The 23,109-nt window shown below is 43.2% G+C and overlaps 1 protein-coding gene across 1 annotated transcript in view; it reads left to right on the forward strand.

The window, feature by feature from the left end:
* PROS1 (protein S) overlaps positions 1-23,109 on the forward strand; it is a 125,607-nt gene continuing 102,498 nt past the window's right edge. Inside the window, exon 1 of the mRNA XM_073616998.1 lies at positions 1-285. Within this exon, the coding sequence (XP_073473099.1) occupies positions 207-285 (79 nt within the window). The 5' untranslated portion in view covers positions 1-206. The remainder of the gene's footprint in view (positions 286-23,109) is intronic.

Here is a 23,109-nt window from a genome sequence, read left to right on the forward strand (position 1 = left end):
GATCCCAGGGTCCTGTGTTTGTGTACTTGTCAGTGGACAGGGGAGGGATGTTTCCTGGAAGTGCCCTGGAATCATTGGGCCTCTCTCCAGTGTGTGTGCAGCTCCCCCCAGCCCAGCATACTGAACAAGAGGCTGAGCTGAGCTCACAAACCCAGCAGTGTGCAGGCCAGGCTGTACCAGCCTCTGCCTCCTCTCTATAACGGAACATGATGTTACTCAGCTCAGTCTGTCTGATCCTGCTGGCTTCCAATCTACTGATGACCACGCTGTCGGAAGGACGAACGTGTAAGTGTTCTCTCTTGTTATATCTTTGATTTGAACTTGTTTGCATTTATTGGGGTTGATTTACTAAAACTTGAGAATGCAAATCTGGTGCAGCTCTGCATGGTAGCCAATCAGCTTCTAACTTCAGCTTGTTCAATGACGCTTTAACAAAAAAAACTGGAAGCTAATTGGTTTCTATTCAGAGCTTCATCAGATTTGGCACTCTCTGCTCTTAGTAAATCAACCCCACAATGTTGCCCACTAGGACCATAGCTGACCACACACATCACGAGGCTTCCTGGCAATCCAACCAATCTGTTGTAGCTGGAATACTGCAAAGTATTCTTCCTTTATTAAAATAGACAGCAGGAACAAGTTCTATTTGGACATGCTTTGCAGTAGGCTCAACGCTTTCTCAAAGAATCTGACCGATCTTAAAATAACTCATGTAGGGGTATATATATAAGCTATTAACAACTCATGGGCATTGGAAGTGATTAAAACTGTTCAGGGATTTTGCAAAGTAATTCCTTAGAAGAGGGAACAATCCTTTATTTACAAATGCGCTTAAATGTGCTTATAGTGCGAGTGATGTAATATGTTCTATGTATATGATTGTATGGCTTTTGGGACATTGATCAGCAGATCTATCAACACAATTAACTGTATATGTGTCCATCTATGAGCACTTAAGGCCTCACTCACATGACCAAATCGGCAGATATCTTTCAGAAAACTGTGGCCAGGAGCCTAGCTGTGTGCAGACAGCCACAGCCAGTTACCCTGTACAAAGCAATGACAGGTAGCTGTCCACTGGTGTTTGGAGTAATCACACAGTGAGCGATTACCTTTGGTTAGGACAGATGATTGGCTCTGGATGCAAACTACTGTGATCGCCTTTCCCTAACCGCAGGTTATCCGCGCCCTGTGCGATCACTTACAATCACCGGTGGACAGCTGAAGTCGCTGTTGGTCATAGCTTTGTACAGACATCCCAGAAGTGGGTGTTTGCACACACCTGGGCACCCACCTTCAGTTTTTTCCGCAAGATACTTGCTACCCCACATATGATTTGGCCTTGTAAAAGAAGCCTAAGGCAGGTCATAGATAATGCGATTTTCTTTCCTGCAACCACAGGATTGCTCAATTCCCCCATCAATTCCCCCATCATTGCCATTGGCAATAACAAATAAAAATCCGAAGTGCTGTTTGTACCCAAGTCTATCGGTGGATAGACTTGGGTTAAATCAGCCTGCCCATAGATGATTAAAATTTTGGCTGGTCCCCGCTAAACCGGCCCAGATTTGAACCATGACTTGCTTAAGACTATCCATAGACAGCTCAAATTTTGGCAGACTCCTGCTGAATTTGCTGATGGTGGTCTTCAAAGCACCACCCAGGTTGACAAAACTCAATTAAAAAATTGACTAAGTGGGGTGGAAAATTATCTGCCAAACAGTAACTGCATCCTATCGAATTGGCAATGCTATTTTATTACCTGAATAAAATAGTTGGGGGCTCCCTCTATCCATGTTTTTTAGCATGGACTAAGCCAATTTTCTCTTGTTGAGAGAGCAAATTGAGCCTTGTACAGTTATGGGGCGTACACACGGCTGGACTTTTCGGCTACAAAAGTCCGACAGCCTGTCCGACAAACTTTCGACGGACTTTTGGCGGACTTGCGGCGGACTTTCTAACGAACGGACTTGCCTACACACGATCACACAAAAGTCCGACTGATTCGTACGTGATAACGTACACCGGACTAAAATAAGGAAGTTGATAGCCAGTAGCCAATAGCTGCCCTAGCATCGGTTTTTGTCCGTCGGACTAGCATACAGACGAGCGGATTTCTGGGTCCGGCGGAGTTACGATGTAAAGATTTGAAGCATGTTCCAAATCTAAAGTCCATCAGATTTGCGACTGTAAAAGTCAGCTGAAAGTCCGGGGAAGCCCACACACGATCGGATTGTCCTCCGGATTTGGTCCGTCGGCGTCCGTCTGACTTTTGTAGCCGAAAAGTCTGACCGTGTGTACGCCCCATTAGCTTAAGGTTGGCTACATGTGGTACAATTTTTACCAGTGATTTGACTAATTTCGGCAATGCCAGCAATACTTTGGCCTGCTGCAGCATTTATTAAAATTTGATTCCAACCCTTGAAAATTTGTTAACGGTGATTTTCAATTTTTCAATTTTCCCTGAGAAAGGGAAATGATAAGTGTACACTTACCAACTGTTGGGGGAATCTTGAAAATGGTTTGATACCCATTTCACAGAAATCAGTTTGAGGAGTTGCCTGCAAGATCGTCCATTTAGCAGCCAAAATTAAAAACATCATGACTTGATCCAGGGTAGATATTGTGAGCCGAAAAGAGTTTGAATTTACAGACATTCAGACAGGTCTTAGAATGTTTACAGAAATTCAGGAGCAGCCTCCCGGGGGATTATGGTGATGGAGTGATATATATAAGAGCATTACACTCATCTTACTGTCTAATCCTACATACGATTGTGTATCCAGAGATCTAAGTGGATATCCAGCTGAGAGCTTAGACTATGGCCTGTAAACACTGATCAAGAGTTCGTGCCATGAATCCAGTGTGTTCCCTTATTGTTCACTGACATCCTGTTGTTTGTCACAGCTGCTTCTCAGTCCAAAACATGTGTTTTACTGGGACAGCTTCATTTCCTTTGTATTGTCAATAGCTGGCTTCATAGGAGGCTTTTGTGCTTTCATTTGCTGTTTTACTTTTGCCTGCCATTCATTACTCGACTTTTTGCAAGCATTGCAACAGATCTGAGTGTTACGTGTCCCAGCTGGCTAGAGCATAGAACATTTACCAGTGACAGTGCGTACTGAGAGATGGAACGATAACAGATACAGAATGTATACAGCAGGGGTGTCCAACCATTTGACCTTCCTGGGCTACATTGGAAGAAGAGAAATTGTCTTGTGCCAAAAATATAAAACACTAACAACAAGGATAGATGATGAGCAGAAAAAGTCGGGCAGATCACAAGTTAAAGCTGTACTAAACCACCATGCTTTTTTTAAAACCTATAAGGTAAAGTTATAATGTGCTAGTATGTGTCGCATACTAGCACATTGTGTGAAATTTACCTTAAAGTGGAGTTCCACCCAAAAATGGAACTTCCACTTTTTGGATTCCTCCCCCCCTCCGGTGTCACATTTGGCACCTTTCAGGGGGGAGGAGGGGAGAAGATACCTGTCTAATACAGGTATTTGCTCCCACTTCCTGGCATAGATCACCGCGGCGCTTGCGGCGACCTACGCCACTTCCGGCGCCTACACTCTCCTCCCCCGCTGTATTCTGGGAGACACACAGGTCCCAGGACACAGCAGGGACCAGAGAGGACGCGCAGCACGACTTGCGCATGCGCCGTAGGGAACCAGGAAGTGAAGCCGCACGGCTTCACTTCCTAATTCCCTTACCGAGGATGGCGGCGGAAGCAGCCGAGAGCCGAAGAACGGATCGGCTTCGGCTGCTGACATCGCGGGCTCCCTGGACAGGTAAGTATCCTTATATTAAAAGTCAGCAGCTGCAGTATTTGTAGCTGCTGGCTTTTTATATTTTTTTTTCGGTGGACCTCCGCTTTAACCACTTGCCGACTGCTGCACGCCGATATAGGTCGGCACAAAGGCAGCAGTGGGCAAATGGGCATACCTGCACATCCCCTTTAATTGGCGGGGTTAGCAGGCGCACGCAGACTCGATCCGTCCGCTGGTCTCCCAGCCACAGAACGGGGAAGTGCCTATGTAAACAAGGCATTTCCTCATTCTGCCTTGTGGCATGACAGAGATCACTGCTCCCTGTCATCAGGAGCAGTGATCGCTGTCATGTCAGTGGTAGCCCATCCCCCCACCGTTAGAATCACACCCTAGAACACACTTAACCCCTTGATCGCCCCCTAGTGTTTAACCCCTTCCCTACCAGTGTCATTTACACAGTAATAAGTGCATTTTTTGATTGCTGTATAAATGACAATGATCCCAAAATAACGTCAAAAGTGTCCGACGTGTCGGCCATAATATCACAGTCACGATAAAAATCGCAGATCGCCGCCATTACTAATAAAAAGAAAAAATTATAATAAAAATGCCATAAAACTATCCTCTATTTTGTAGACGCTATAACTTTTGGGCAAACCAATCAATATATGATTATTGCATTATTTTTACCAAAAATATGTAGAAGAATACATATCGGCCTAAACTGAGGAAAAAATGTGTTTTTTTTAAATATTTTTGGGGGATATTTATTAAAGCAAAAAGTAAAAAATATTGCTTTTTTTTTCAAAATTGTCACTCTTTTTTGTTTATAGCGCAAAAAATAAAATCGCAGAGGTGATCAAGTACCACCAAAAGAAAGCTCTATTTGTGGGAAAAAAAGGACGTCAATTTTGTTTGGGTGCAGCGTCGCACGAGCGCGCAATTGTCAGTTAAAGCGGCACAGTGCTGAATCAAAAAAAGCGCTCTGATCCGGAAGGGGGTAAAATCTTCTGGGGTTGAAGCAGTTAAAGTGGATGTAAACCCTATTCATGAAATATGAACACTGCACATATATCTGTAGTGTTTACTTATCTCTCTCCAAAGCTCTGAGTCCCGTGTCTTTCTGCTGCTCCATTCCTATGTTATCAGTATGATAAATTCTGACAAGCTCTCCGACACAGGAGATAAAAGCAGCTAAAAATTTGTGTCAGGGAGGGAACTAAGACCCCTTTCACACTGAGGCATTTTTCGGGTGCTAAAGGGCTAAAAATAGCGCCTGTAAAGCACCTGAAAAACGCCTCCCCTGCAGCCCCAGTGTGAAAGCCCAAGTGCTTTCAGGCTGGAGCGCTGCGCTTGCAGGACGTTAGAAAAAGTCCTGCAAGCAGCGTCTTTGGAGCGATTTAGGAGGCTCCTCCACCGCCCCTGCCCATTGAAATGAATGAGCAGCGTTGCCGAAGCACCTGCACCCCCCGCCCCCCCCTTAGGGACGCCACTGTGTTAATCATATCCCTCTTAATCTCCTCTTCTCAGAAGAGAATAAATTCAGTTCCTCTAATCTATCCACATAACTCCTCCATGCCTCTTATTAGTTTGGTTGCCCTTCTTTACACTTTCTCCAGTTCCCCGATATCCTTTTTGAGAACTGGTGCCCAAAACTGAACTGCATATTCCAGATGAGGTCTTACTAATGATTTGTACAGGGGCAAAATTATATCTCACTTTCTGGAGTCCATACCTCTCTTAATACAAGAAAGGACTTTGCTCGTTTTGGAAGCCGTAGCTTGGCATTGCATGCTATTATTAAGCTTATGAGCTACCAAAACCCCCAAATCCTTCTCCACTATGGATTCCCCCAGTTGTACTCCCCCTAGTATGTATGAAGGATGCATATTCTTAGCCCCCAAGTGCATAACTTTACATTTATCAACATTAAACTTCATGTGCTACAATGTTGCCCAATGAAACAGTGCATTGAGGTCGGCTTGTAAGTTGGAGACATCCTGAAAGGACGTTATTCCACTCCATAGCTTGGTGTCATCTGCAAAGACAGAATGGTACTATTATTCCCAGGCTCTATATCATTTATAAATATTTTTAAAAGTAAGGGTCCCAACACTGAACTTAGACCATTCAGAGTAAGAATCATTAACCACTACTCTCTGAGTACTCTAAGCACTCTTTATGTACACTCTACCCTGGCTTCCCAGTACCCTTATATTCCCCTCATATAGTCTCTACCCAATACTCTTATGCACTCCTTATGTACTCTCTACACAATACTCGTATCTACTCCAGATGAATAATATACCCAGTACTTTTATGCACTCTTCATGTACACTCTGCACCCAGCACTCTCAGTCTGGTACTCTTATGTGCTCATGTACGCTTGCTACCCAGTACCTTGTGTACTCCTTCTGTATACTTTGCACCCAGTACTCTTATGTACTCATGTATAAATTGCCCCTGGTACTCTCGTGTACTCCTCATATACACTCTTTACCCAGTATTATTATGAACTCCTCATGTATACTTTGCACCCAGTACTCTTATGTACCCCTCATGTATACTCTGCACCTGGTACTTATATATTCTCCTCATGTAAACTTTGTAACTAGTGGCACTCTTATGCACTCCTCTTGTACACGCTGCACCCGGTACTGTTATGTACTCCTCATGTACAAGCTCTACCTGGTACCCTATGTACTACTCCTGTATACTTTGCACCTAGTACACTTACGTACACATGTATACCTTGTACCCGGTACTCTTATGTACGCCTTATGTATATTCTGACCTCATAATCTTGTGCACTCATGTACATGCAACTCTGTGGGGTTAATGTACTAAAGGCAAAAAGACTGTGCACTCTGCATGTGCAGTTGCTCCAGAGGTTAGTAAATGAGCAGAAGCTCTGCTGACTTCCATTATCCAATCATGTGCAAGCAAAAATTCAGTTGTTTTTTATTTTCCTTGCATGTAATTGGGTATTCTTTGCAAAGTGAAGCCATACCTCATTTATTAAGCTCTGGAGCAACTGCACTTTGCAAAGTGCACAGTCTATTTGTCTTTAGTAAATCAACCCCTGTGTGTCTGATTTACTAAGGACCCATTCACACTATGATGCACATAAAATAGCATCTCCATTGACCTGCAGTCACGTGCATTTATGCAAATTTTTATGCTTGTTCTTTTTTATGTTGCATTTTATGACACATCTCTGGAATACATACAGTATTAGCTCAGTGTCCTGAATATGCCACATAGAAAACTATTGTTCTCTTTGTGTCATTGCAGTTCGCTGCATTCATCCAGTATAGGAAAACTCAGGTAACTGCAAAATGAGAACACTTTCACCTCGATGAAATTGCATTTACCTCAATCATCAAATCATGTGCAATAGAAATTTCTATGTCTTTAAAATTCCTCTGATTGAGTGTTCAAACTGAAACCGTTTTACCTGGCTTTGTTACTCAGGTACTTGTTTGTAGGCCACCTTATTCCACCATGACACTGAAAATCACGGCCTACTCATCTTGTCTAAGTCAGGAGTCACTGTATCAGCTTCTGGTGGCTGGGTCAGCATGGCCCCACAATATAATGATTATTATTATTATTATACAGGATTTATATAGCGCCGACAGCTTTACAGCATTAGGGCAGACAGTACAATTACAATTACAATACAATTCAATACAGGATGAATCAGAGAGCCCTGCTTGTTAGAGCTTACAATCTAGGAGGGAACCTATGACATGGTTTCTATCTGTCAGCTCCGGTGGGAGCCACGGTACTAACTATGCAAAGTTAGTAGAGCGATCTGCTGAGCTATTGTGTTCTGACAGTGGGATGGCTCCCCTGCCAGAACCCTTTCCGATCAGCTCTCTCCGCCATTGGCTTAGAGCGCTGATGGGAGTCAGTCGGCTGTTCCAGCATCCTTGTCCGTTTGGCCGGCTTCTGACGGACAGGTTGGTATACACACGGGCCGAATGTCGGACTTTTTTTTTTTTTTAAACGCCTAATGTTTCTTGGCATTCTGCCTAAGTGTACTCAGCTTTAACAATGGCAGTATAGTAGCCAACTATATAGTAATAATGAGTACCTCCAAGTGTTAGGAGTTTTTGTTATTTTATGCAGGTTTTGTAAAGTCTCTACTAACTGATACCATTTTCTCCACATAAGCTTTTACTACCCGCACACTGCATATGAACAGCAGCCATGTGGGTCACAGAGATGTGGTGATTTGACAAAGGAAGGGTGTTGGATTTTTATGGCTTATCATTCTTGGTAAGACATCTGTCAGATCAGAAGCCATTTTTCCAAAACACTGCTATTAATATCCAACACCTTGCAAGGATGGATTGGAAGACCCTTCTTGCATTTTGTTAAATAAAGAAAGCCAGTACATGTAAGTTCATTACATGGACATGATGGAGTTATTAGTAAATGGGGGAGGAAAGGGATGTATATAGAAGTAGACAAGCACCAAGATGAATAGGGAGAAGTGTTAACATTCCAGGCTTAGCTAATAAACCCCCCATGCTCCTGACACCTTCCTCTCCTACACAAGGTCCTTTAGGGTCAGGATCATGTGAGGTTAATGGAACCCTCCACCTAAATCCTACAGCTATCACTATCTACATGCAGAAAATATTCATGTCTTTTCCTGAGGATTGCATATCAAGCTACTTTGTAGCAATGATGTGTGAATATCTTCTGTTTTATAAAGACATGTTCTATTTATCTGATTTTTTTTCATTCATTTATTGTAGCTTAACTAGGAAATACTTAACACAATGTGAAACAATATATAGTACATATCTGTGGTAATTTATATATAAACGTATTATAAAGTGAAATTTATAATAGTTTGTATATACACATAAATTGATTTAAAAAAATATCTTGTGTAACATAATTCCACCACACTTTAACAAAAAGTCCATATATATATATATATATATATATATATATATATATATATCTATATATACAGTAGATATATATAGAGATATAGATATATCTATATCTCTATATATATCTATATATATATCTATATATATGTGTATTTACACAGTATCTCACAAAAGTGAGTACACACCTCACATTTTTGTTTTATTATATCATTTCATGTGACAACACTGAAGAAATGACACTTTGCTACAATGTAAAGTAGTGAGTGTACAGCTTGTATAACAGTGTAAATTTGCTGTCCCCTCAAAATAACTCAACACACAGCCAATAATGTCTAAACCGCTGGCTACAAAAGTGAGTACACTCCTAAGTGAAAATGTCATGTAACTCGTTAGTATTACAAGGTCTCAGGTGTGAAAGGGGAGCAGGTGTGTTAAATCTGGTGTTGTCGCTCTCATGCCGCGTACACACGGTCGGACTTTTCGGCTACAAAAGGCCGACAGACCGTCTGACAGACTTTCGAGGAACTTTTGGCCGACTTGCGGCGTTCTTGCAGCGGACTTGCGGCAGACTTTCTAACGAACGGACTTGCCTACATACGATCACACAAAAGTCCGACGGATTCGTACGTGATGACGTACACCGGACTAAAATAAGGAAGTTGATAGCCAGTAGCCAATAGCTGCCCTAGTGTGGGTTTTTGTCCGTCGGACTAGCATACAGATGAGTGGATTTCTGGGTCCGGCGGAGTTACGACGTAAAGATTTGAAGCATGTTTCAAATCTAAAGTCCGTCAGATTTGCGGCTGGAAAAGTCCGCTGAAAGTCCGGGGAAGCCCACACACAATCGGATTGTCAGCCGGCTTTGGTCCGTCGGCGTCCGTCGGACTTTTGTAGACGAAAAGTCCAACCGTGTGTACGCGGCATCACTGTCTCATACTGGTCACTGGAAGTTCAACATGGCACCTCATGGCAAAGAACTCTCTGAGGATCTGAAAAAAGAATTGTTGCTCTACATAAAGATGGCCTAGGCTATAAGAAGATTACCAAGACCCTGAAACTGAGCTCCAGCACAGTGGCCAAGACCATACAGCGGTTTAACAGGACAGGTTCCACTCAGAACAGGCCTCGCCTTGGTCGACCAAAGAAGTTGAGTGCACGTGCTCAGCGTCATATCCAGAGGTTGTCTTTGGGAAATAGACATATGAGTGCTGCCAGCATTGCTGCAGAGGTTGAAGGGGTGGGGGGTCAGCCTGTCAGAGCTCAGACCATACGCCGCACACTGCATCAAATTGGTCTGCATGGCTGTCGTCCCAGAAGAAAGCCTCTTCTAAAGATGATGCACAAGAAAGCCTGCAAACAGTTTGCTGAAGACAAGCAGACTAAGGACATGGATTACTGGAACCATGTCCTGTGGTCTGATGAGACCAAGATAAACTTATTTGGTTCAGATTGTGTCTAGCGTGTGTGGCGGCAACCAAGTGTCTCTTGCCTACAGTCAAGCATGGTGGTGGGAGTGTTATGGTCTGGGGCTGCATGAGTGCTGCCGGAACTGGGGAGCTACAGTTCATTGAAGGAACCGTGAATGACAACAAGTACTGTGACATACTGAAGCAGAGCATGATCCCCTCCCTTCAGAGACTGGGCCACAGGCAGGGACGGATTAATGCACAGGCTGGTCTAGGCTGCAGCCTAGGGCCCCAAGTGTGCAAGGGCCCCCGATCGGCCATGATATTTTTATTAATTTATATATATTTATGTATATGTAGAATAAAAACCATGCCTGCGTGTTATACGAATATGCCAATAAATGTTTTTTTACCAACAGGGGGCAGGGATTGTGCGGTCCGCCCCGGGTGCCACCCATTAGGGGGGGTGTCAGGCCAGCTGTACCGCCTCTCCTGGCCCTGGGACAGCGCTGCCAGCATACTTTAAAGTTGAGAAAACATTACTGCCAGCCCTTTCTCATGCACAGCTCCTCGTGTGTCACTCTCAAATGGAAGTCTCTTAATACCTCAATTAAAGTCGCTCTGTCTGGCCGCTCTCCTCCTCCCACTCCACCTCCTTCCCGAGTGTAGCCTTTGATTGCAGGAGGAGAGCGGTCATGTGACCATCAATGAAACAGCAGAGGAGAGCAGTCACATGACCGGGTCACGAAGAACGGCATTAATTGAGGTATTTAGAAGCTATGATTTACAATGAGTGACACAGGAGGAGCGGTGTATTAAAAAGGGCTGGCAGTGATGTTTTCTTAACTTTAGAGTATTCTTTCCCAGGAGACTGGGGGTCTCCTGGGAGTGCAGGGGGGCTTTATAATGAAAGAGGCCTGTGTGATATGCAGGCAAAGGGGTCTGTGTACTATGCAGATGTCTGTGTACTGTGCAGGGAAAGGGGTCTGTGTACTGTGCAGGGAAAGGGGGTTGTGTACTGTGCAGAGGGTTGTGTACTTTGCAGGGAAAGGGGTCTGTGTACTGTGCAGGGGGGGTCTGTGTACTGTGCAGGGGGGGGCTGTGTACTGTGCAGGAGGCTGTGGGAAGTTTTTTTTCCTGAATCTTCCCCCTAATTGTTAGGGTGCGTGTTATATGCTCTCTGAAAATGAAACAAAGGCGCCACTCTAAGTGCAGAAAAAACATGGAGTTTAATAAAACTGTAAAAAGGTACATAGTGAACAAGCATGTTGGCAAAAGCTGCCAGATATCGTTGGAGTGAGTCTGGTCCGTTTCCTGGGTTGCAGTGGTGTCCGATGGACAGGCTGCGCCTACGCCGATGGATGCTGGCACTTCCTGCTGTTGGAATGTATGATTGTTCTGCTGTTGATTATTGCTTGCTTTTATGTGCTGCTGCTGTTTATGGTATTTGTATGGCTTTTATTGTATTGGAATATTGCACAGCGTTTCGATTGGTCTCTGTCAGGATGTTGTGATTTTGCCCCAGTTAAACAGCAGCTGCTGCAGACGTTTTTGGCCTAACTGTTGGTTTAGAAAGGTAAAATCTGTTACCAGCTTGCAGGTGTATTTTGAATGCTTTTTTTCTGTGGCATTGCTGTTTATAGTAGGCTTATGTCTGAATGTGTTTGGGCTGTAGACCTGAGAGTTGCACTTGAGGCGTGTAATATAGGTCTACGCTTTTACACATGGCACTAAATAATTTATTTTCTAGTAAAGCATGCTTAGGAGGGGGCCACACAAAAAGTAGCCTAGGGGCCCATGACCACCTTAATCCTCCATTGGCCGCAGGGCAGTAATCCAACATGATATCGATCCCAAAAAAACCTCCAAGACGACCACTGCCTTGCTAAAGAACGTGAGGGTAAAGGTGATGGACTGGCCAAGCATGTCTCCAGACCTAAACCCTATTAAGTATCTATATAGCATCCTTAAACGGAAGGTGGAGGAGCGGAAAGTCTCTAACATCCACCAGCTCCGTGATGTCGTCATGGAGGAGTGGAAGAGGACTTCAGTGGCAACCTGTGAAGCTCTGGTGAACTCCATGCCCAAGAGGGTTAAGGCAGTGCTGGAAAATAATGGTGGCCACACAAAATATTGACACTTTGGGCCCAATTTGGACATTTTCATTTAGGGGTGTACTCACTTTTGTTGCCAGAGGTTTAGACATTAATGGCTGTGTGTTGAGTTATTTTGAGGGGACAGAAAATTTACACTGTTATACAAGCTGTACACTCACTACTTTACATTGTAGCAAAGTGTCATTTCTTCAGTGTTGTCACATGAAAAGATATAATAAAATATTTACAAAAATGTGAGGGGTGTACTCACTTTTGTGAGATACTGTGTCTGTGTGTATATATATATATATATATATATATATATATATATATATATATATATATATATATAATCTTGTCCACTGGCAACCTTTACCTTTTAGGTGTTGAGGCAAGTGAAAAAATAGCATTGGACCCGTCAGATTATCTAACTGGTATTACTATCCTAAAGTATTGATGTTGATGTAAATGATATGGTTCCTGCACAGGCAGCTTTTACAACCCACATCTCCACAGTCTCCTCCTGAAAGCAGCTCACCCTTTATTTTTTATTTTGACAGTTAAATGTAGAAAGGTAAAAATGAGCTTAGCAAATTCCACTTAAAAGACACTGCTCCACTCTTAAGTACACTTCTTAAGATATTACCATATCCCATGGACATCAATCCAATGTGTGTATCTGAGGAAATAAGATAAAAACTCACATTAATAAAAGTACTACTATTTAACATTTATTAAAGTAAATAAAACCGCATGCACTATTAAAAACACTACAGTGTACTGTAAAACCAGCAAGCATAAAGATAACATAGAGGGGGGGGAATCTAAAGTAGAACTAAAGGCAAAACTTTTTTTTTTAGTTTTGGATAGTGGTGAGGGATTAAAACATCTGTCGGGCATTTATTGCTGTCTGTGCCCCGGTTAAGGAGATTCATCCTCTCTATTTGTCCTGTTTGCCATTATAATTAAAAGTAAAGGAAAAGAAATCCTACACTTTAGGTTGTCCCCAGAAAAGTAGCAGGGAAATCTTCCAATGGGAACATTAGTTTGGGTGAACAGGGGGTCCCCAAGAAATTCCCTTCATTTGCAGGGATTTCCTTTCACTTCCTGTTTGACTATGGGACAGGAAGTGAAGAAAAATCTCCGCAATGAGACGCAGATGGAGAAAAAAAATCTGACAGGGTTTATACCTATAAGCCTCCCTTGCTCTATCCAAAATGAAAAAAAAGTTTTTCCTATAGATCTATTTTAATGGCTGTGCTTGTTGGAGTTGCAATTCTCCAAATGTTAAACAGCTGTACTTTCACTATTGTAAGTAACATCATATTTCCTCAGATACACTGATTACATTTACTTTATGTCCACAAAACATGGAATAAAGGGTGAGCTGCTCTGATACCAGTGGTGGCACATTTGTGGTGATTTGTTTTAACAAAAGTTGGTGGTGGATGAAGATTGAAGTATCTTCTATGTACAGTATATAGTATATATTTTTGTGCAGACTTTTTGTTAAAGTGTGGTGGAATCACTTTTCCAGAGAAGTTTTTTTTATCTATGTATGAATCTGTATGAACTATTATTTCAGTTTTTATTTTATTTATATATGAATTGTCATGTATATGTTGTATATACAGTTTTATGGTGTGCTGTGTGTTGTATGGTTTCATGTTGTGTGTACTACTATAATACTAATACTATAATAATAGCATTTCTAGTAGATCAAACACATTCCACAATGCTAAACAGGAAAAATAAACTGGTCTAATGTCCATACAACTATTTTTTATATCACTCGGTTTTTTGTTAGTGAACACAAGTTCAAAGGATTAATATCGCACTACCAGTCATGGATGTATGGCTATTTGGTAATGAAAACTAGTGCTCTATGTTGGCCATACATAGTGCATTCTGCTGTTCCAGGTAGATCTGCATTTATCATACAAGCACATAAATATGTTGTCTGGGGTAACATAGGCAACACATTTTCCTCCTATCAAAAAACCCAAGTGCCATAGCATATGGGTAGATCTGGGCATTTAACCCTCCTCTCTCAAATTCTTACTGTAGCCACTCTGCCTGGTTAGTGATAGTTCTGTATTCACTTGGTCTCTTCTAAGCCCAGTGTTACTGTTTGCTTCTGCCTGTTGCTGGAGAGTGTCCCTGGCATTAGAGCAAGAGAATACAATAATGTTGTGTTATGAATGTTTATGTCTCCCTGGCCAATCACTAAGGGGATTTGTTACTATTGGTTTAGGCTGGCAATCGATATAAATATTGGATGTGTTCTTGTGAAGTTCTCTTTCCCCCTTGTGCTCCTAGGGGAGGTTATGTGCTGAATGTTTTCTACTCCTAGGCCTGCTGCTTAGGAGGGATACCCTTGTGGTTGTGTGACAAAGTCTCAATCTGAGGCCTAGGCTCACACTACACTGGTGAAGGTGGCTTTTCTCAGCAGGAGTAGAACCTATCCTGCAAAGCAACCTTAGGAAGGAACTATGACTGGAGGTTCTTGAAAAGCAAGAGTTTGACTTGGACTTTACAGGAAGTCTCGTGTCACACCAGGAAAGTTGTGCAATATCTGCTGTACAGTTTTGTTCTAGAGAATCAAAGGATGCTGGTCTGGCTTAAAGGTTGTTTGCCTGTAAGGACTTGGAGTATGACTTTTTTTGGAAAAATTGACTGGTGTTCATCTGTCCACAACCTCACTATAGGTTAAGGACTTTACAGTGAGGTGAAATGTCAGCCCACCCATCCACTGCAGGTCCTTATTTGCTCCTGGGGTTGTGAAGGGCGGGCGGTGATACATCACAACAGTACAGAAAACCTGTGCACCAATCACTGAAGTTTATTTAGCATTACAAAATACAGAAATTGTCAGGAGACATCTCAGGTTCTCAGCAGACCCCAGTGGTAATTACTCAACATCATCCTCTTATAGCAGTGTACTTATCAGTCGTACACTATGGTTCTCCTTTCTGTTCTGCTGTTCCTATGGTGCCAGGTTGGTCAGCGCACTGTAGGGGTTAGACAGTGTAAGGCAAACACATTATGTTAAATAAAAGATTGCCTGAAGGTATATCATTGTGACCCTGGTACTGCACTAAAGTGTGGAGGGTAGACAGCTTATGGGGTATCTATATATTATTTAAGGGATCTTTGCTCACTGTAAGTAGAACAGTGTACAATTTATGTACAAATTTACCTTCCTGTGCCTTATGGTGCCATACACTACACGAAAAATAGTTTGAAAATTCTGTCATTTGTACAGTTTGTTTGTTTTTTGTCCAGTTAATGGGCACAAATCGAAAATTGTTTGTGACTTTTTGAGCCAAAAATTTGAAGGAAAAATGTCGATCTGTGGAAAAGTGGAAAACTTCTGCCGAATGGAAAAGGCAAAATTGGCATAAATTAAAAGTTTAACAGCTTGCCGACCGCCGGACACACATATACATCGGCAGAATGGCACAGGCAGGCAAATGTGCATAACTGTACGTCCCTTTAAATTTGCCGCCTGTAGGGCACGCGTGCGCTGCCGCCGGTGCATTCGCGCCCGCCGTTGGAGCGTGCTTGCGGGTCCCGGGAACTCAATGTTCGCCAGCAGCCTGTGATTGTGGTGTATATATATATATAGCAAAAAGTAAAAAATATTGCCTTTTTTTCAAAATTTCGCTCTCTCTTTGTTTATAGTGCCAAAAAATAAAAACCGCAGAGGTGATCAAACACCACCAAATGAAATCTCTATTTGTGGGGAAAAAAGGACACCAATTTTGTTTGGGTACAACGTCGCACGACCGTGCAATTGTCAGTTAAACGACGCAGTGCCAAATCGCAAAAAATGCTCTGGTCAGGAAGGGGGTAAAATCTTCCGGGGCTGAAGTGGTTAATATGTTTTTCACCTGTTACAAATTGAACGGTTTGTACTGCGCATATGTGACCCAGAAGCACAAAATGACCGAAAAACTGACTCATTTATGTCCTTTGAACGATTTATCATTCAAAATTCGGTCATTACATGATGGCAATACTATTTGCTCTCGTGACCGTGTGTTCGTTTTTCTATTTTTCAACTGGTGTATGGCAAGCATTAGTTGAACAGTTCTGATTGTGTCCCAGTACTATGCCAAATGCCCAACTTGTTGTGGGCCTAAATGATAAGAGCTAGTGTAGTAAGGCAGGGTATAACATTATAAATATATATGACTGCTCTTTATAAATCTTAATTTACTACTGGACTCCATAAATGTTGAGAACAAGTCTATAGTGTTCAATCAAGTTGCACATTTAATTTTCTGGGGAAATGAAACATGAAATTAAATTGGCTTATATGGGCAGAGTCTCTGTTTTTGAGGAGAACTTTCTTAGCTTCAGTTTTTGTAAATATAGTCAGTGGTGTTGGAAGTGTTACTGATAGCATTAAATGGATGCCAAATGTTTGGAAATTAGAGCTAAATTCTGATATGGACACAACACCGCACAGCAATAACCCCATGAAAGGAATACCGGTATGTGTGCTGCCATTTCTTTCCTTCTGCTGCTTGCCTGGCTGTTATGCTGATGATGTACAGTACTTTCTGAGCCCCTACCCTGGAACAAGGTAGCAGATCAAGTGTTCTGACTTCACTCTGGATTTATTTGCTGCATACTCGATCCCCTCGATACTCGATCCCCGTCAAAGACTCAAAAAACGTAGCCAAATGATTGTTAGTATAGCCAAGCATAAAAAAACATTAAAGTATAACTTAAAGCAAAACTTTTTGTTTTGTTTTGGATACAGTGGACAGGGATTAGAACACCTGTCAGTACTTATTGCTGACTTTGGCCCCGATAGGAAGATTTAACCTCTCAATTTGGTCCTGTTATCCATTCTCATCAAAAGTTAAAGTAAAAGAAAATCCCAAATTTTGGGTTGTCCCCAGAAAAGTAATTATTATTATTATTATTATTTAAGGTACTTATATAGCGCTGTCAATTTACGCAGCGCTTTACATATACATTGTACATTCACATCGGTCCCTACCTTCAAGGAGCTTACAATCTAAGGTAATAGAGTGTAATTTTTCCAATGGGGACAGCAGTTCTGGTGACCCCAAAGGAATTCCCTTAATTTGAAGGGATTTTATCCCACTTCCTGTTTTGGCTATGGGACAGGAAGTGAAGGGAAATCTCCACAATGGTACACAGATGGCAGAAAAAAATATGACAGGGGTTAACCCTCCCTTACTCTATCCAAAATCAAAAAAAGGTTTTGCTTTCAGTTCTACTTTAAAAAGGAAATTAGTAATGGCAGCCAATATATTGACCTATGGCTTTTTCTGCTTTCTTCCTTTAGCAAAAAGCATACTGCTTGGTTAGTAGGTTGCCTTGGACCTAGTGTGTGTACAAAAGACTGTGGTAAAGTTGTTAGACTGTAAGCTCCTTTGGGGCAGGGAATGGGGTAACAAGTTTAAATTTCTCTAGGCCCCTCGCACAGGTGAAGCGTCCAGTCCCACTGCCGGCTGCAGTTAGATGGGGCTAAACACTGTACCCAATGGTACCAGCATTTAGGGCCCTGTCCTTAATGTTCTGTAGTATATAGTGGAACTATATTAGTGATTAAAAAAAGTATGTGGCTTGTTTGCCCTCTGGTCACTTGAAGGAATGCAGAAGTACATCCAGTTGGCAGATGATTTGAGGACTGAGACTACAGCAGCTCAGTACACCATGAAGCCCCTATGTGGTCCGGACTATTATTATGAAATGCCTCCGGTTTTGAAGAACCAGCATCTGCCCTCTGCAGGCTCTTTTGCCTTCCGGCAATGACAGCTGTCTACATAAAACTCATGTTGTTGTTTATCTATTTCTGTATTATGCTTGGCCGTCAAAGCAATTATGTTACAGAGGTATAAAACGATTAAATTGCTGGATAAACAAGAAGATAAGGGGCACCTGCAGGGGGCAGAAAGTGGAGTCATCACCAAATCATTTAGCACTTTTCTTTAGTCAGATAAACAGACACCATCATGGTTCATGTATTATCACTAAACTATCAAGGTGTCTAAAGCTGAAACAGATTTCTCCACCCACACTTTACAGATCAATGAATCCTCTTGCTTGGCTAACGTATGCTGATTGGATGCAGCCACTGTTTGAGCAACAATTTTCCTCTCAGCTCCTTTGAATTTTGAAAGTGAATTTCAGACAGTTCACCAAGAAACAGATGAAATTGGAACAATATATGACCAGCTTAAGACCCCCAAAAGACGGGTTCTCTTGACAGAGCATTCCCCCACCTATCAATACATACAGTACCTCCCCCCCTATTCCATTGCCACTCTGTTCATTCGTCAGAGTCTTCACATATACTTGGTACTTCTGGGTATGGGGGAGAACGTGACCTTCTTTCCTTCTTGGCAATATGCAATGCGGACCTGAGTGGCCAATCCTCATGTACCATTCCATAGCCGGTGTGCTCCTGCAGAGGAAAAGGACCCTGGGAGAGTGCATTAGTGGGTAAGCAGGTGCCCTATCAGTAGAACCTGTAGCTTTACTGTTAATGGGCAAAAGCATTAGATTCCCTTTAGTCTACTCACATTGGATGCCTGGTGCTGTACAACATGAAAATTGGGTATATTTGCCTGCCAGGGAGCAAAGCTGCTCCCTACAGTTGCCTATAGAAATCAATTACAGGATGTGTCTTTATGTGGTTATACATTGGTACATGTGTAAGCCTGTGTATGTGTACGGATATACAGTGCATCTGGTATTCACAGCGCTTCACTTTTTCCACATTTTGTTATGTTACAGGCTTATTCAAAAATGGATTAAATTAATTATTTTCTTCAAAATTCTACAAACAATACCCCATAATGACAATGTGAAAGAAGTTTGTTTGAAATCTTTGCAAATTTAGGGCGCACACACCTGTCTAGCCATGAAGTCCAAAGAATTGTCTGTAGACCTCCAAGACAGGATGGTATCGAGGCGCAGATTTGGGGAAGTGTACAGAAAAATTTCTGCAGCATTGAAGACCCCAATGAGCACAGTGGCCTCCATCATCCGTAAATGGAAGAGGTATGGAACCACCAGGACTCTTCCTAGAGCAGGCTACCCGACCAAACTGAGCGATCGGGGGTGAAGAGCCTTAGTCATGGAGGTGACCAAGAACCCATTGGTTACTCTGACAGAGCTCAAGCAATTCTTTGTGGAGAGAGGAGAACCTTCCAGAAGAACAACCATCTCTGCAGCACTCCACCATTCAAGCCTGTATAGTAGAGTGGCCACACGGAAGCCACTCCTTAGTAAAAGGCATATGACATCCTGCCTGGAGTTTGCCAAAAGGCACCTGAAGAACTCTCAGACCATGAGAAACAAAATTCTCTGGTCTGATGAAACAAAGATTGAACTCTTTGGCCTGAATGGCAAGCGTCATGTCGGTAGGAAACCAGGCGCCGCTCATCACCTGGCTAATACCATCCCTACAGTGAAGCATGGTGGTGGCAGCAACATGCTGTGGGGATGTTTTTCAGCAGCGGGAACTGGGAGACTAGTCAGAATCAAGGGAAAGATGAATGCAGCAATATACAGTGGCATCTTTAATGGAAACCTGCTCCAGAGCGCTCTGGACCTCAGACTGGGGACTGGGGACTGGGGAGACCCTAAGCACACAGCCAAGATAACAAAGGAGTGGCTATGGGGAAACTCTGTAAATGTCGTTGAGTGGCCCAGCCAGAGCCCAGACTTGAACCTGATTGAACATCTCAGGAGAGATGACTGTGCACCATTCAACCTGATGGAGCTTGAGAGGTCCTGCACAGAAGAATGGGAAAAACTGCCCAAAAATAAGTGTGCCAAACTTGTAGCATCATACTTAAAAAGACTTGAGGCTGTAATTGGTGCCAAAGGTGCTTCAACAAAGTATTGAGCAAAGGCTGTGAATACTTATATACATGTGATTTTTTTCATTTGTTATTTTTAAATAAATTTGCATAGATTTTAAAACAAACTGAATGGCAAAGACAGTGACTGCAGACAACCTTTGTTGGATAAACTCACCAAACGCTTGGCATACACTAATAAGTTTATTGCATGCAACACAATAAACAAACATAAGCATTCAGACTGCCCGAGTGTTAGGGGTAAAGCGCCGCTAGTTGTAGTGGTGCTTTACTGGAGATGTGCGGGCGGGAGCCGGACGTTTTTAACCCCAAAGAAGGGGTTAACAGGGGGTTAAAAGCACCTGCAAAGCACCACTGTCGAACCGCTTTGCAGGCACTTTGAAAGCACTGCCCATTGATTTCAATGGGGAGGGCGGTGCGGGAGCAGTGTATACACACGCTCCTAGACCGCCCCAAATATGCTGCTTGCGGGATTTTATAGACTATCCCGCAAGCGCACTGTCCCAGTGTGAAAGCACTCGGGCTTTCACACTGGGGTAGCATGAGAGGCGCTTTACAGGCACTGTTAGTGGATCCTGAGGACAGGAGTTGAGAACCACTGGCCTAGCGGAAAGTATACAGGGGTTCACACAAGAGGAAGAGAAAATTACATTACAAAAAAGGGGAAAAAATACAGAAAAATACATACAAAAAAAAGCATGGGAATGCAGGCCGCACCTACCCTACCCGAATACCACAAAGTCAAATACCTATTTAACCAGTTACCAACCGGCCCATAGCCGAATGACGGCTGCAGGGCGGTTGGATAACTCTGGGAGGACGTACTATGACGTCCTCCCAGAATTCCCCTCTCGCGCGCCCCCTGGGGAGCGCACCCGAACACATCCGTGACCGCCGGGTCCAGGGGACCCGGCGCATCACGGATCCCGGTAAATGGCCGCTGATCGCGGCCGTTTACCATGTGATCGAGCCGTCAAATGACGGCGCGATCACATGTAAACAGACCGGCGTCATCTGATGACGCCGGTTCCTCTCCTCCCCTCCTGTGTACCGATCGGTACACAGTGAGCGGGGAGGGGGATGGATGGATGTCTGCAGCGCTGTGGGCTGTATGTGTAGTGCCCACAGCGCTGCACAGAGACATCCATCCATCCATCCATGCTCAGCCATCCCTCACTACTATGCAATGCTGTGCAATACTCTGCAATACCCCCACAATACTCTGCAATACTCCCACAATACTCTGCAATGCTGTGCAATACTCTGCAATAACCCCACAATACTCTGCAATACCCCCACAATACTCTGCAATACCCCCACAATACTCTGCAAAACCCCCACAATACTCTGCAATGCTGTGCAATACTCTGCAATGCCCCCACAATACTCTGCAATGCTGTGCAATACTCTGCAATGCCCCCACAATACTCTGCAATGCCCCCACAATACTCTGCAATGCTGTGCAATACTCTGCAATGCCCCCACAATACTCTGCAATACCCCCACAATACTCTGCAATGCTGTGCAATACTCTGCAATGCCCCCACAATACTCTGCAATGCCCCCGCCATACTCTGCAATGCCCCCCGCCATACTCTGCAATGCCCCCGCCATACCCCGCCATACTCCGCAATACCCCGCCATACTCCGCCATACCCCGCCATACCCCGCCATACTCCGCCATACCCCGCCATACTCCGCCATACTCCGCCATACCTCGCAATACCCCGCCATACTCCGCAATACCCTGCCATACCCCGCCATACTCCGCAATACCCCGCCATACTCCGCAATACCCCGCCATACCCTGCCATGCTGAGCCATGCTCGGCTGTACTCGCCCTCTGTATGTGGCCAGGCTGTGGAAGTCTCACACATGGGGTATCGCCGTACTCAGGAGGAGCAGGAGAATCTATTTTGGGGTGTCATTTTTGGTATGTACATGTTATGTGGTAGAAATATTGTATAAATGGACAACTTTGTGTTAAAAAAAAAAAAAGCGTTTTAACCACTTCCCGCCCGCCGGCCATCATACAACGTCCTTGACTTTGTGCGGAGATATCTGAATGATGGTTGCAGCTACAGGCATCATTCAGATATCAGCTTTTTCAGCCGGCGATTCCCTACACCATGAGAATGATCATAGCAGCTGTTCCACTGCTTGATCGTTCTTACGGGAGGCGAGAGGGGACGTCCCCCCTTCCCGCCGCCTTGCGGTGCTTCTACCGACTCACCGCTACGATCGAAGCCAGGATCTTTTTTTTTTTTTTTTTAATTTCGGGCTTCCCAGCCTAGAGGTGAGATGTGGGGTCTTATTGACCCCATATCTCACTGTAAAGAGGACCTGTCATGCCATATTCCTATTACAAGGATGTTTATATTCCTTGTAATAGGAATAAAAGTGGTCAAAAAATTTTTTTTTTGGGAAAAAAGCATCAAACTAAAATAAATAAAGTAAAATGAACAATTTAAAAAAAAAAATTTTTTTTAAAGTGCCCCTGTCCCTGTGTGCTCGCATGCAGAAGCGAACGCATACGTAAGTCCGGCCCACATATGAAAACGGTGTTCAAACCACACATGTGAGGTATCACTGCGATCGGTAGAGCGAGAGCAATAATTTTGGCCCTAGACCTCCTCTGTAACTCAAAACATGTAACCAGTAAAAAATTTTAAAGCGTCGCCTATGGGGATTTTTGAGTAGCAAAGTTTGGCGCCATTCCACAAGCGCGTGCAATTTTGAAGGGTGACATGTTGGGTATCTATTTACTCGGCGTAACTTCATCTTTCACATTATGCAAAAACATTGGGCTAACTTTACTGTTTTGGTTTTTGTAAAGCACAAAACAGTTTTTTTTCCAAAAAAAAAGCGTTAAAAAAATTGGTGCGCAAATACCGTGCGAGATAAAAAGTTGCAACGACCGCCATTGTATTCTCTAGGGTCTTTGCTAAAAAAACATATATATATAATGTTTTGGGGTTCTAAGTAATTTTCTAGCTAATAAATGATGATTTTTACATGTAGGAGAGAAATGTCAGAATTGGCCTGGG

This window comes from Aquarana catesbeiana, linkage group LG02 (genome assembly GCF_042186555.1).
Source record: "Aquarana catesbeiana isolate 2022-GZ linkage group LG02, ASM4218655v1, whole genome shotgun sequence".
In the NCBI taxonomy this organism is placed as follows: Eukaryota; Metazoa; Chordata; class Amphibia; order Anura; family Ranidae; genus Aquarana; species Aquarana catesbeiana.